This window comes from Ziziphus jujuba, chromosome 9 (assembly GCF_031755915.1).
Source record: "Ziziphus jujuba cultivar Dongzao chromosome 9, ASM3175591v1".
Lineage (NCBI taxonomy): Eukaryota > Viridiplantae > Streptophyta > Magnoliopsida > Rosales > Rhamnaceae > Ziziphus > Ziziphus jujuba.
The window spans coordinates 29875278-29889076 of NC_083387.1; the positions used below are offsets into that span (position 1 = coordinate 29875278).

Sequence of the window (13799 nt, forward strand, 5' to 3'; positions counted from 1 at the left end):
GTGTAATTTTATTTTGACACTTGTATGGTTGTAAAGTACTCGTCAATACGAGTTTATAGACTAGTGGCACGCTTAAATTGGACATCTGGTTAAAAAGTTATGGACGTTTGAAGTTCGCCAGATACCGTAATATTTTATTATATCTGGCTTAAGTGCACAGTAATGCCACATGTCGCCACCTGATTGGTCCACGTGGATGAACAGTATCACCCACGGTGGCTTTTATTTGGCAAAAATGCTGGGGAGGAGAGAGAGAGAGAGACGACCGGCCGCCGGAATCGTCCAATTTTCCAGCCGACCCTTGCTACACGCGCCGGCCAGACGGGAGTGCCTTTCCATTTCCGGCCAAACCCCAAAATCTCACGATCGCCAGTCGCCGAACGCGCCCAAATCGAGCTGGCGAAGCTCGACGGCGATTTTTCCCCTCCACCGTGGGCCACCGTCGTTTGACCCCTTTTCGGCCACATGCGCTAGCCACCCCTCACCACTTCCTCATTTTCGGCCAGCCCACCAAATTTCACGGCCATCGGACCTCCAACGCGCCGGGATCGGAGCGTTTTCCGGCGAGGCGCTGAAAATCTTCAAACCCCGATCTCTCCGCCGTCCGGCCTCCGTTTGCCTCACCGCCGGTCCCGTTGGAATCCTCTCCCCTCGATCTACAAAACCACCAAAAATTTCAGCCAACGGCCACCGCACGCACCGCCGCCGACGACGATTGCCGATGACCGCGGCTGCTCATCGGAAGTCATTGTTCCGGCGAGTACCCAGTTGCACCGCCGGTCCCTGTCCACTGATTCCGACCTCCTGAATCCAAATCCAGCATCCTTTTCCTCCAATTCGCCACGGTTTGGGAGAATTGAGGAGTCGAATTCCGAAAGCTTTTCGGCGAAATTTCGGCCACCTCGGGTCCTGACACCGAAGCCCCAAGTACCAAAGCCCTGAGGCCTAAAGGGTCACATGGCTGAAGAACCATAGGCCCAATAGTTGATGGACTGGAACAGATCCAAAGCAATATGGATAATGGATCCAATTATTTTGTTCACACGGCTCGATAGCCCCAAAATTAATATAACTTCTTCTTTTTCTTCTTTTTTTTTATATAGAAAATATATAATTTTGAATTAAGGAATAACGATGGTGGTGATTCTAGGAAGGTGATCGTTTGGTGGCGGACGGTAAGATTGTGGTCAGGTGAGTGGTTTGATTTTTTGTTTTAGGAGCATTATGCATTTAGCGGTCTTGATTTGGAACATGTTTTTTTTTAATTATTTTCTTGAAACATATGTTTGTCTGATGGGAAAGTGAAAGAAATGCGAGGTTTAGAGTTGTAAGAAGCAAAATTTTGTAGTATTTCTATCTGTTTTAGACTTTTAGTTGAGCTAGACTTTATATAAAGATGGTATAGAAAATTAGCATAAAGCACTTGTTTCAAATGAGATATCCTTTAATTATGTTTGATTTCTCACTAGTTAAAGAGTAGGCCACACTCATGCATTATGATATCATAGCAAACTAAAATCTTTTTAATTGCTTTATTTAAGTAGCTAATTACAATTCATCATCAGAAAAACCATCAGAGCTGATTATGTATCTTAATTATGGTCAAAACACACCTCAAAAATCTTATAATAACAATAAATTAACTTAAAAGAGTCATTTTATCATAGAGGGTCTGTGTAATTAATATTCACAGAGTTTTATTGATTCCATCCTTTTTCGATGCATAATGACTTAATCGGAAAAAGAAAAAAAAAACAATGGGCTTCATCATATGGGCTTATATAAATTAATAGTTTTTAAATTATTTTAATTCATAAATATATATACATACATTTGGAACATAAGTATTCATTTTTTTTTTTTTTTGAATATATGTATATATAAAAGTTGATATAGTGGACAAGATTACCAATTTTATAGTGAGCAACATAGAGTTAGAAAAAACAAGGAAAAAAACCGTAAAATAATCCCAAAAAAAAAAAAAAAGAAAGTCTAGTTTAATCTGTATCCTATAGCTAGAACATCCAACCAAATAATACATGTCTATGATGATAATAATGTAGTATGTGTACAAGTTTATGTTGGATAATATACGCAAAAAAAAATGTTTAAAATGGAGGCGTGAAAAATAAAGGACATTAAAAATATTGTTTTGGTGGTAAAAAAAATAAAAATAAATAAATAAATAAAAAATAAAAAAGGACAGCTGCTTATTTATTAAAATTCTCTCATTCTTCAAAATGGGACAAAATGGGATAAGTTTTACAACAAATTTAGATGCATATATATATATAGAAGAGAATATACAATGGAATTCAAATTAAAATTATATTTTTCTAAAATAGTGAAATTCAAATTTAATTTGTCATTTATCATAACGGTTTTGATTGCTTGCTAGCCTTCTACTTTAATCAATAAAAATGACTTAATTGATAAAATCAATAATGTTTCTTTACATGTTAAACATCCTCTTATCAACACTTTTTAAATTGCCCAACTTTTCCATGAAATTACAAATTATTAATATAATAATTATTATTTTATTTTTTGACATTTTACTTATATCTCGTTAGTTTTATTATTATTACACATGCATGGGGTTTAGAGCTGCATTTGTGAATGTAAACTTGAAAGCAACCTACTCGAGGGGTCAAGTCGACGTGGCTTTCCATGAACTGTGGTTTGATGTGGTGGCAATGAAAATGAAAAAAGGAGTATTTTCTGTTTGGTGTTTTTGAGGGGAGGAGAGTGTGATCAGATCAGATGAGAATCAGATGAGCAACTGATCTGAGCCTGATGATGATGATGATGATGAGGGGCGCTGATTTTCTATGCACCGATCATACTGCACTACGAGCTCATGTGCTTTTGGGCCGGAATGTACTTTACTTGGAGTCTCTTTCTCTCTCGCAGTTCTGCATGCTCACATCCTGTTTCTTTGGTTTACGGAATAGGGACCAAAGCTTGTAATAACGAAACTCATACTCATGGGCCTCAAATATTATCTATAATTTTGTCATTTTTAACACAATAATTTGATAGCAAATGAAATATATAGTTTTTTTCTTTCTTTCTTTTTTTTTTTTTGGTAATAAAATATATTAACCCTGGGTTTAATCTTATAAGAAAGTGATATCAGTCTATATAGGGCAGCATAAAACTATTTCTCTAAACATTTGGAAATTATAGAATGTGAATATATATGGTTCTGACCTCTGAGAATGTCCAATTAGTTTTTGAATATGTTTCCAATTGATGTTTCCTAACAAGTACAGCCAGTTAAGAATGAAACAAAAAATCAAACGAAGTTTAGGGGGCATTCTCCCTTTTGGTTTATCATTGTTTCTACTATGTCTTGTTTCTTCATTCTCAATAATACCAATTGACTCTTTAATTAGTAAGATTTGTTTGGATATTTTACCGCTTTAGACCCTCCATTACTTTATTTTAGTAATGATGGTAGAAGTTTATGAAAATTGAAAAATACAATGTCTTGCTTGAGAGTCTGTTTCAAAAACTAATGTTATTCTTACCCTCCCTCAAAATAGGCTTTCCTTGGAGTTGTGGACCCAATTTGTTCAAGTATAGACTATATGATAGCCAATTGATCAAGCTCATTTAAAGATGTTTTTATGTGAGACCTTCCTACTTTGTAGATGCACAAAACCCTCAAATTTCAATTCTATTAACTACAGTATTGTTTATCTAATTTTGAGTATGAATTAATTAAAGGGGACTCACGAATCAGTTGAAAGTTCTTGCCCATTTATAAAATTTTGGCATCTTAAATTAAATTTTCAATTGACTAATTAGAGCACAACATATTCATCCAATCTTCAATATATATTCGAGTAACTAAGAAATTAAAATGTGCACATACTAATTTGTAAGCCTTATACAACCAAGACTAAAAAATTCGTACCGAATCTGAAACCAAAATTTGTAAGCCTTTCTTATCTTTTGTGTGAAAAAACCTTTGTAAGGTGTAATATGCATGGTTAGAAATTTGGGAGTATATAGAGTCCAAAAGTATCTTATCACATGTGGTTTGGAAGCCAAAAATAAAAAAAGATTGTTTTTTTCATTTTCACTTTGAAAGAAAATATAAAATTTTGAAGGAATAAGGATGGTGATGATTATAGGAAGGTGATTATATTGGTTGCGGAGGGTAAGATTGTGGTTCAGGTGTGTGAATTTGTTCTTTCTGGAGTGTTTGCTACTTGAAGCGTGTTTGGCTGCCGGGAAAACGAAAGAAATGTGAGATTTGGAGTTGTAATAATTAAGAAGCAATTTTTTTTAATATTAATATCCGTTTTAAACGTTTAGTTGAGCTAGATTTTATATAAATTAAGATGATGTAGAAAATTAGCGTAAAGTACTGGATTCAAATGGGATTTTCTTTAATTATTTTAGCTTTCCTAGTAACTAAAGAGTGGATCAGTACCCACGATTTTTATGGTATTGTAGCTAATTTTAATCTTGTTATAACTTACTTTATTTCAGTAGCTAGTTAGTATTCATGATGTAAAACCCCATCACAGCTGACTATATGTCTCAAATAATTTGGTCAAAACACTTCAAATATCTTACAATAACTTAGAAATCATTTTGTCATATATTCATTGATTCGTTGGACGTCTGTGGAATTAAATATTAATATTAATGATTCCACCATTTTTCCTTGCTAACAAAATTATATTCATTATTTGTTAATTTCAAATCAATACATGAAGCCACGTTAGCACTATTTCCCCCAGTAATCATCCTAAAAGCCCTTGTTAATAACAAAAAGGAAATAAAACAAAAAAGAACCAAAATCATTACTTTTTTTTTCTTTTTTTCTTTTTTTGTTTTTGGGAAATACGTTCTTCTTTCTTATGATCCCACACCCAATAGCCCTGCTACTTAGAAAGTGATATATGTTGGAAATATGATCAATTAGAAAAATATATTTATATATATATATATATATTAGAAATAGCAAAATTGAAGTGATCTTCGCAGTATAATTAATTTTATCAAGTCTTGTACCCAAAAATAAAAATAAATAAATAAATAAATACTGATATTTTCATATTAATACGAAAGTCATGAATTTCATATGGTATAACTTATTAATTATGTACCGGTCGGTCAATCAAAATACAAGAATGGTTCATCATTTCATATGGTATAGCTTGTTAACTATATACCGGACAATTAATCAAAATACAAGAATGGTTCATCATGTGGTTTATATAAAATCGACGGATAGTAAATGAGTACATAGTTTTTAAATTATTTTTTAATAATATTATTTGTAACATTACATTTTTATTTGTATTTTTGTGAATATATATATATATATATTTAAAAGTTTGATACAATGGACAACATTACCAACTTTATAGTTAGGGAAAAAAAAAAAAACCATATATAGTTAGAAAAAAACTGTAAAGTATAAAGAAAAAATGGTAAGTTCAATCTATATGCTAGCTAGAACAAGAACAACTAACGAAACGCCACGATAGTGATGATAATGTAAAGTGTACAAATTTACAGGTATCTAGCCAGTTCAACATTATTATGATTATAACGATGCATGGGGTTTAGAGCTGTGTTATATAGTGTATGTTTAAAGCTAAAAGCAAGTGATGAGATTTAAAATAAAAAAATAAAAAAAAATAAAAAAAAAAAACTTGAAAGCAAGTGAGTCGGTCACTCAAGGGGTCAAGTCGACGTGGCCCTTCATGAGCTGTGATTTGATGATGAGTTAGCAACGAAAAGGAATATTTTTCTGTTTGGTGTTTGTTCCCTCTCTCTCTCTCTCCTCACTTTCTCACTCACTCTTTTTTCTCTGCGGCTACAGTACGTTGTTGTAGTAGTGGTAGCAGTGGTGATCTCCCTCACTCTGAGTCTGAGCCTGAGGAGGAGAGAGTGTGATCAGAGTAGCAGCAACTGATGTGAACCTTAGGATTATGATGATAACAGAGACGCTCTGATTTTGGTGATGCACCAATCGGAATGCACTACGTGTCCTTGATTGTCCTTGTGGCTTTTTGGTCCGGTGTGTAGAGTGTACTGTACTGGAGGCTCGTTCTCTCTCTTGGCTCTGCATGCGCACACCCTGTTCGCTCTTAAAAGCCCAGAAATTCAGAGAGGGAAATGCTTTGTTGATATCGCGGGCACACAACCGACTGTTCACCTTTTTTTGTACTCTCATCATCATCATCATCAAACGGACTACTTCTGTTTTCTGTTTCTGATCATCGCCATCCTCATTACCTTCTTTTCTTATTTCCAATTTTACCCTTGCTTTTTCTCTCTCTTTTTAATGTTAATCTTTTCTCTTTTTTTTTTTCCCATTTATATATTAGCCATTATAACGGCATATAATCTGAAATCTTACCCAAAACAAAAAATAAAATATGCAAAATATTATATATACGGTCTTGTTATAAAAAACTTTGCACGCACGCACGCACATATTCAATCTTGTTATAAAAAAACATAGCCCAATCATATCTAGATCTAATTTAAAGAAGGCTTGGGCCCCAAAAAAAATTTAATAATTAGAAGAAGCCTACTATAATGTGTATATGTAAATTTACTATAACAAAATTACACAAACAAAATGTGGACACTTTGATCGAGTAGTAGCTGATCATTTTACATTTAGATATAATTGAAAAAAGCTTACCATGATATGTGCTTGTAAATTTGCTAATAACAAAATTATACACACAAAAAAAATAAAAATAAAAATATGGACACTTGGATCCAGTAGTTCCGGGTGGGTTGGGGTTTTGAATGGTGTGATGGGACAATGAGCCTTTCCTATGTGAATATCAAATTATTATAGGCTGTACGCGTGTCCATTTAATTTCTTTCGTTTCAACCATGATCTCATTTTGTCTCCTTATAGCCCCGTGTACAAGTAGGACCCCCCACCATACCCTCTTTCACTGCCACTCCTCCTACTCCTACTCCTACTCCTACCACCAGCGCTTTATGGTCCTAGAGACAAGGATGCGGTACTGATATATAATTTTTTTTACATGCTCATTTGATTCTTTCATTTATAAAAATTGCATATGTTGTTGTTTTCTTTCCTGACAAAATGGCAAAATGTTTGAAATAGTATCAAAAACAGTTTAATCTATGAAAATGAATCTGCCTACGGTATGGTGAAAACAAGTGACCTTTTTTTTTTTCTTCTCCTCATAATAAAAAAATTATTATTATATATATATATATATTTTTATTAATAAGGACTCACACTCAGTTTCAGTTGCAGTTAGACACACACAGTTCCTTTTTACATATAGGTGGAATATGCAAAGTACATACCTATTATAAATAATATTAGAATAGATAAGTATTAAAAGTCAGTTAAGGGTAAATCCGTCATTTTGAGAAGAGCCAATCATATTCGAGAAATTGTGGTTGTACATACGGACAAAAAAAAAAACCCCTCTAAAACCCATGAAAGCCCCTCTCAAGTCTCACCTCAAAGCTTTCCACTTTTTTTTTTTTTTTTTTTTTTTTTTTTTTTTGCTCTCGGCAAAAACAAAACCCACTTCGTCCTTCGTCCTTCTCTGCTCTCTGAAGCCCCCCTCAACAATGGCGGACAATCCAACTGTCTACGATTTCCTGAACCAGTTGCCATCTTCTTCCTCCAAACCAACAAGGAAAACCTCCTCCCAATCTCACCACCCTCCAACTCCTTCTCGCCTTTTCCCCTGTCTTTACTGCCCTCGCAAGTTCTACACCTCTCAAGCCCTCGGAGGCCACCAGAACGCCCACAAAAGAGAGCGAGCCGCCGCTCGCAGAGGCTATCCGGCAGAAACCCACTTGGCTCGACTCCAGCCTGAGCCGCCTGTAGAGCAAGGAGCGGCTCATGGCAGATTTCTGGACCAGTATTGGCTGGACCATTCCCATTCCTCGGTCGTCCATGGTACCCACCCCCCTTTCCAGTACCATTCTCAGATCATGGGTTCGAGCTCTTCTGCTGTGCCTTTTGGTGGTGGTGGTCTTCAATGTCAGTATCATCAGGGCGGCTCAACACCAGATGCTCCATATCCCACCGTTGATGTTGGTGACCGTGGAAACATTGATCACCTCGACCTCACTCTCCGCCTTTGAACTCTCTCTCACTCTTTCTCCTCTTCTTCTTTTTTCCATTTCGAACATGATTTTTTTTTTTTTGGCCTGTTTAGTGGGTAGTTTTTAGACTTTAAAATGAGTTTGGAAATGGCAACGGGAAGGTATAAAATGAGGCAAAAATGGTTAATATATATTTACATTTATATATATATATATATATATATATTAGAGAGAGAGAAAGATAGAGAGAGAGAGAGATGAGGTTTAAAAGCTTGAACATGAGAGATGATTTAATGTCATGATCATGAGGTGAGAGTTTGAGTTTCAGGTTGTAAAGGGCCGTACGGAGTTGAGATGGATTAGGTATTCTAGATCGATGTTTAATGTAGAAGGGGGCGAGGGGGTTAATGGTAATTATGTTTTAGAACTTATCCATTAATGTTACACCTTTGATGCTAACTTATATATATATATATATATATATATGTTAAAAGAGTAGATTTTAAGTTTGAACCCTGTTTTCTCCTCTTCGTTCTTTATTCCTTTCAGTAATGTGTTCCAATGGGTATGTATGAATGCGTGTCTATGTTTCTATTTCATATATATGCATGTACACATGATGTGGAATGTGGATTCATGTATGTTGCCATTGCATTGAAATCATGATCGCATACATGATGCTCAATCAAAATTACCCTAGGAATTGTTTGTGTTTTGGGTTCAACAAAATCTCCGAGCCTGTTTTAATCACCATTGTTGATTAAAGCTATTTGCTGGGTTTGCTGAGGAAATTCCAAAAAAATGAAAGAATATATATTGTCTTTTTATTTTCTCTAGTTTGTTCATCAAATTTATTTGCTGCGGTAAACAAAATACGAGAGGTTGTGAATATTTTAATCAATATTTGTTGGGAAAAGTCAGTGTATTAATTGGAGGGCTTTGATCGAAATGGGAGTTTTGTTTAGTTTGATGAGGTGATGATATGATGATGTGTGATTGATTTATCGTGTATATAGAATATTGCAGAGGATATGTGTTTAGTGGTGATTTGGTGAAATTGACTGAAGCATAGGTGCGATAGGTAATTCAGTCTTTTCCGTTATCTTAGCTTGAGGTTGCTTTAGTACTTTCCCACTGATTTCAGACACTAAAAAAAGCTGAGGAAAAAAACAAATTTCTAAAACAGAACAACTTATTACACTAAAATATATAGTTGTCAATGTTTATATCGACTCTCCCATATAAATATTCATATACATATAATATAATATAATATAATATAATTTTGATTGGACTCCTTAGCGTAGACCTAATCCAATAATCATAAAAATGCATAAGAGGGAAATGGCCTAAATATAAATTAATTAAAAAATATATATTTCAGTTTGGGGGCAATGTCCCACTTGAACCTTTGCTTGGAACGAAAATGTATAATTACCTCTCTGTCCCTTAGAAGATAATACAAAAATTATTATTTAGCGGTATTGGCGCAACCTTATTACTCCATATATTATCTAGTATTTAACAAAAGAAAAAGAGAAAAATTAAGTAAGTAAGTAAGTAAGTAAGTAATAATAATAATAATAATAATAATAATCATAATACGAAGGATATTTGGAAAAAAGAAAGATATATCTTTTATTCCGACCAATGACCTTTTTTGTTTAATTTCATATGAAAAGTGACCAAGTTCTATTAATACAGGACCACGTCTTCAATAGGGCTGTCCAATGTGGAGTAAGTACATGACCCAAAAAAAAAAAAAAATGTGGAGTAACATTATGAACTGTCAATAATTTGTTCAACATATGAGAGTTACAAAAAAGAAATATTACACATAACAGTGACAAGCTACAGTCAAGCACTCGTTTTTAAGTGAATTCTAAATATTTGGATAATTGCTAAACCTGTTAAAGTACCACACTTTCTAAAAGGTAAAGCTTTTAGGACGTAGACTTTAATAGGCATCATATATATTGAATCAACCGAAATTTAGTGTTGTTGAAATTTGAACAATAATAAAAAAGCTCATAAAGAAAAGATGATGAAGTCAAATTCAAGTACTAACTTTTAAAATATTAACTAATAAAGTAGTACCATAAAGAGCTGACAAAATAATATAAAAATAAGTAGCTTTAATATATTATTATTTTCAGTTGTTAAAGTTTAGAATTTGAAGCAGATTTTGTTCTGTTGGGATATGTGACCTAGCATCCTGGATAGTAAAGGATCCAATTCACAGCACACAGTTGATCATATATGTATTGAAAGGGGTCCATATTACTCATAGTTAAGAATAGTCTGTTGGGAATGCTTCCCAGACTCGTATGGACACACGGGCAGCAAATTTGGTCAATTTAATTAGGTATCATTTCTCTATTATTATTCTTATTATTTCGATGAATACTATTCTCTATTTATGAGGTTCAATATCTTTCATATATTGGAGGCATATATGCTTTTCGGTATTTATAAACCAGTGCCCCTTTAATTGTTACTTTTCAGGTAGGTAGGAAAGTATTTGATGGCTAGGTATGTTCTCCAACTATTTAATTAATATAATAATACTTCATGTGTAAGTCTTCTTTGATATTATTATTCATGTCTAGAGAATGGCAAGAGAGTGCATCATTTTCATTCTCATTAATATTATTGCCTTGATATGATGAACATTTGATGTTTGGCTTCGATTTGGCATGTTCTGGAAGAGTTTACCAGAGCACCTATATCTATATATATATATATATATATATTAAACAAAGAGATGAAACTGTGTATGGAAACTACTATTTCTTGATAGTTGTAAATTATAGGTCTAGAAGATAGATGCGTGTAATTATCTTTCTGTTCTCTTTTGCTTTGTATTTTCAAGTGTCCACGCACGTAATTTCAAAAGATGTTAAATTTTATTTCATATGTGCATGGTACCATGAGGTAAATTGCTTTTTATTCAATTATTTATTCCTGGTTAGGTGAGCTTCTCAACTTGTTTTCTTACAGGCAGCAAGTTTGGTTGTTCAAAAATTGACCCAACTGCCTGTCTTGGAAGATAAGTTTAGTCAGATTTCGAATATTGAATAATGAAGTGATCGCTATCAGCAATCCAGCTTTTGCATGTCAATTATGTGCAACATGGTAAAGCATTTCAACAGTTTTCTGCTTCAGTTTTTCAAACAAAGCAAACTATGCACTGAATAAATTCTCTGGCTTTTGAAATTTTTCATTAAAATAAAAAAGCTCTGCTCATTACCCTTTTATAATATTATATAATAGGGAAAACATATGCATCGATGTCCCTTGTGATTTTCCAAAAATAGGACCTCCCTGAGCTGAAACTATTAGACTGACCAGTCATCAAAAGACTTTTTTGCCCTTTTCTTTTACAAAATAAATTAGACACAAAGACTCCTTAGGTTTTGTTAAAAGTACATTTACCTCCCTCCCCTGTCCAAAAATGAAAAAACAAATGAAAAAAAAAAAAAAAAGATGGAGTGGGGGAGGAATATACTGAAAATAAAATAATATTATTGGTAGGAATATTTATTTATCTTTCAAAAACTAGATCAAAAAATTAAATTATATAATTTTTTTTTAAATGATAAATAGATAAGGTGCACTGGTGAAAAAAAAAAGTTTAAAAAGAAAACTAATAAACAATAGTTTCAGAAGCAATAAGTAATCTAAATTAAATAAAATATTAATTTTGAATTAAAAAATTTACAATATTTTTAAACATCTCCCATTTTACCCCACATATATATACATATATATATATATATATATGTATATGTATATGTATAAAAATAGATGGACACTTCCAGAACCTGTATGATATGAGACAAATACATTTTCTATGTGAAAATCAAAATTTTACTTGATAAAATTCAATTCGGTTACTTCAATTTATTATTGTTATTTTCTTTTATAGTATTTTCACTCATTGCAGTTGGCCACAGATCCTCTTATACGTGGAATATACGATAAAATACTAAATTAGATTAACTATATAGTGCCTTAAGGGTAACTAGGTCATTTTAGGCACAGCCAATTATACTACTCAAAATGTTGCTATACATACAAACAAACCAACAACCTAAAGTAAAACCACATGCAGTACATTTTTTTTTCTTATATATATATATATATATATATAATAACCACATGCAGTACATTTTTTTTTCTTATATATATATATATATATATATAATAACCCCATGCAGTATTTACATGATGGATGTAGGCATGGAAATTTTTTGGCTTTGGATTTTAGACTGCAGATAGACTACCAGAAAATTGGCCGCATGAATAACAGATTTACTCTTGGAGCTGCATAATCTAAATACTACTAAATATGTCATGCATATAGCTTCCTTTTATCATATGAAGCAATTGTTATATACCATACTCATTGCAGATTAGAGTCGAAATCAGGCTCACATACATATATACAAACTTTCTACCAAAATTTATATATATATATATATATATACATACTTTGGTCTACTTGTTATATTTTTTATCCCAATTTGAGTCACTGAGCGCAGGTTCTTTCTTTATATAAACAATAGAGTTAATTTCTATGATAAGATAGAATTTCAATTTATATACACAACCATCGTAAATGACCCAGAGAAGGAATTTGATGATCATAGCCCCACCCAACAACTGAAAGTGGGCCCCAGATGAGCTGATTTCTTTAACTGGAGGTATTCTTTCTTGCAGCATAAACACGGTAAGCTGCCAGTCCGACAATGGCAACTGCAGTTTCAACTGTCAAGTAACAAACAGTTTATTAACACACATGAAACTAAACAAAAAGCCAGAAGCAGTCAAAATCGCCTAACCAGAAATCTAAGGCACTGAAACAAAACTGTAAATCAGGTTTTCATAAACAAAAAAAAAAAAAAAAAAAAAAAAAAAAAAAAAAAAAATCCTCATTTCATTAGAGACATTGTGTGCCAACAAATTTAAGGAAACAATATTTATGCGGTCAGTCAGAATAAACCACAACAAAATGGGCAACTCTCTCAACCAGAAATGAAAATCCATGGAACCATAAAAAAATAAATAAATAAATAAATAAATAAATAATTACGTTCAAGTAATATAACAGTCTCCTCCAAATTCCCCAGCTGCTCCCACTAAATCTTTGATTCCATCAACATTTACGTACGGGTAGAATATATTTTTTGCACAAACAAAAAAATTGGCTATTGATTTGGTACCTAGAGCTATCAAGAGTTTCAAGCATCATAGAAAGAATGGTCTTTGAGCACCAAAGGTTTAACAAATTATCAATTGAAATAGTCTCAGATACCTACACAAATTCAAGTTATATATGCACACAAGCAATAAATAATTCCCAAGTAGAAATATTAACTCTTAACTACGAGATGTACTACCATCAACCCAATGGTTTTAGTGAAAGAACAAATAAATGGTTCCCAATCAATCGACAATTATTTTGAATTAAAAAATAATTTTGAATTACATAATAAACAATAGTTTCAGAAGCAATAACTACTCTAAATTAAATAAAATATTAATTTTGAATTAAAAAATGTGCAATATTTTTAAACATCTCCCATTTTACCCCATGTATATATATATATATATATATCTACGTATGTATATTTATATATATAAAAATAGATGGACGCTTCCAAAACCTGTGTGATATGAGACTGTAATACATTTTCTATGTGAAAATCGAT

General features: G+C 32.9%; 1 protein-coding gene across 1 annotated transcript; it reads left to right on the forward strand.

Moving 5' to 3' along the window:
- The first annotated feature begins 7598 nt into the window (after nt 1-7598).
- On the forward strand, nt 7599-8189 carry LOC107428014 (zinc finger protein KNUCKLES). The gene has a single exon (XM_016038455.3). It carries the CDS (start codon nt 7603-7605, stop codon nt 8122-8124), a length of 522 nt encoding a protein of 173 aa, XP_015893941.1. The 5' UTR covers nt 7599-7602; the 3' UTR covers nt 8125-8189.
- The last annotated feature ends 5610 nt before the right edge of the window (nt 8190-13799 follow it).

Excerpts from the sequence above, each read along its gene's own strand:
- LOC107428014 (XM_016038455.3), top strand. The coding sequence starts at position 7,603 with ATGGCGGACAATCCAACTGTCTACGATTTCCTGAACCAGTTGCCATCT.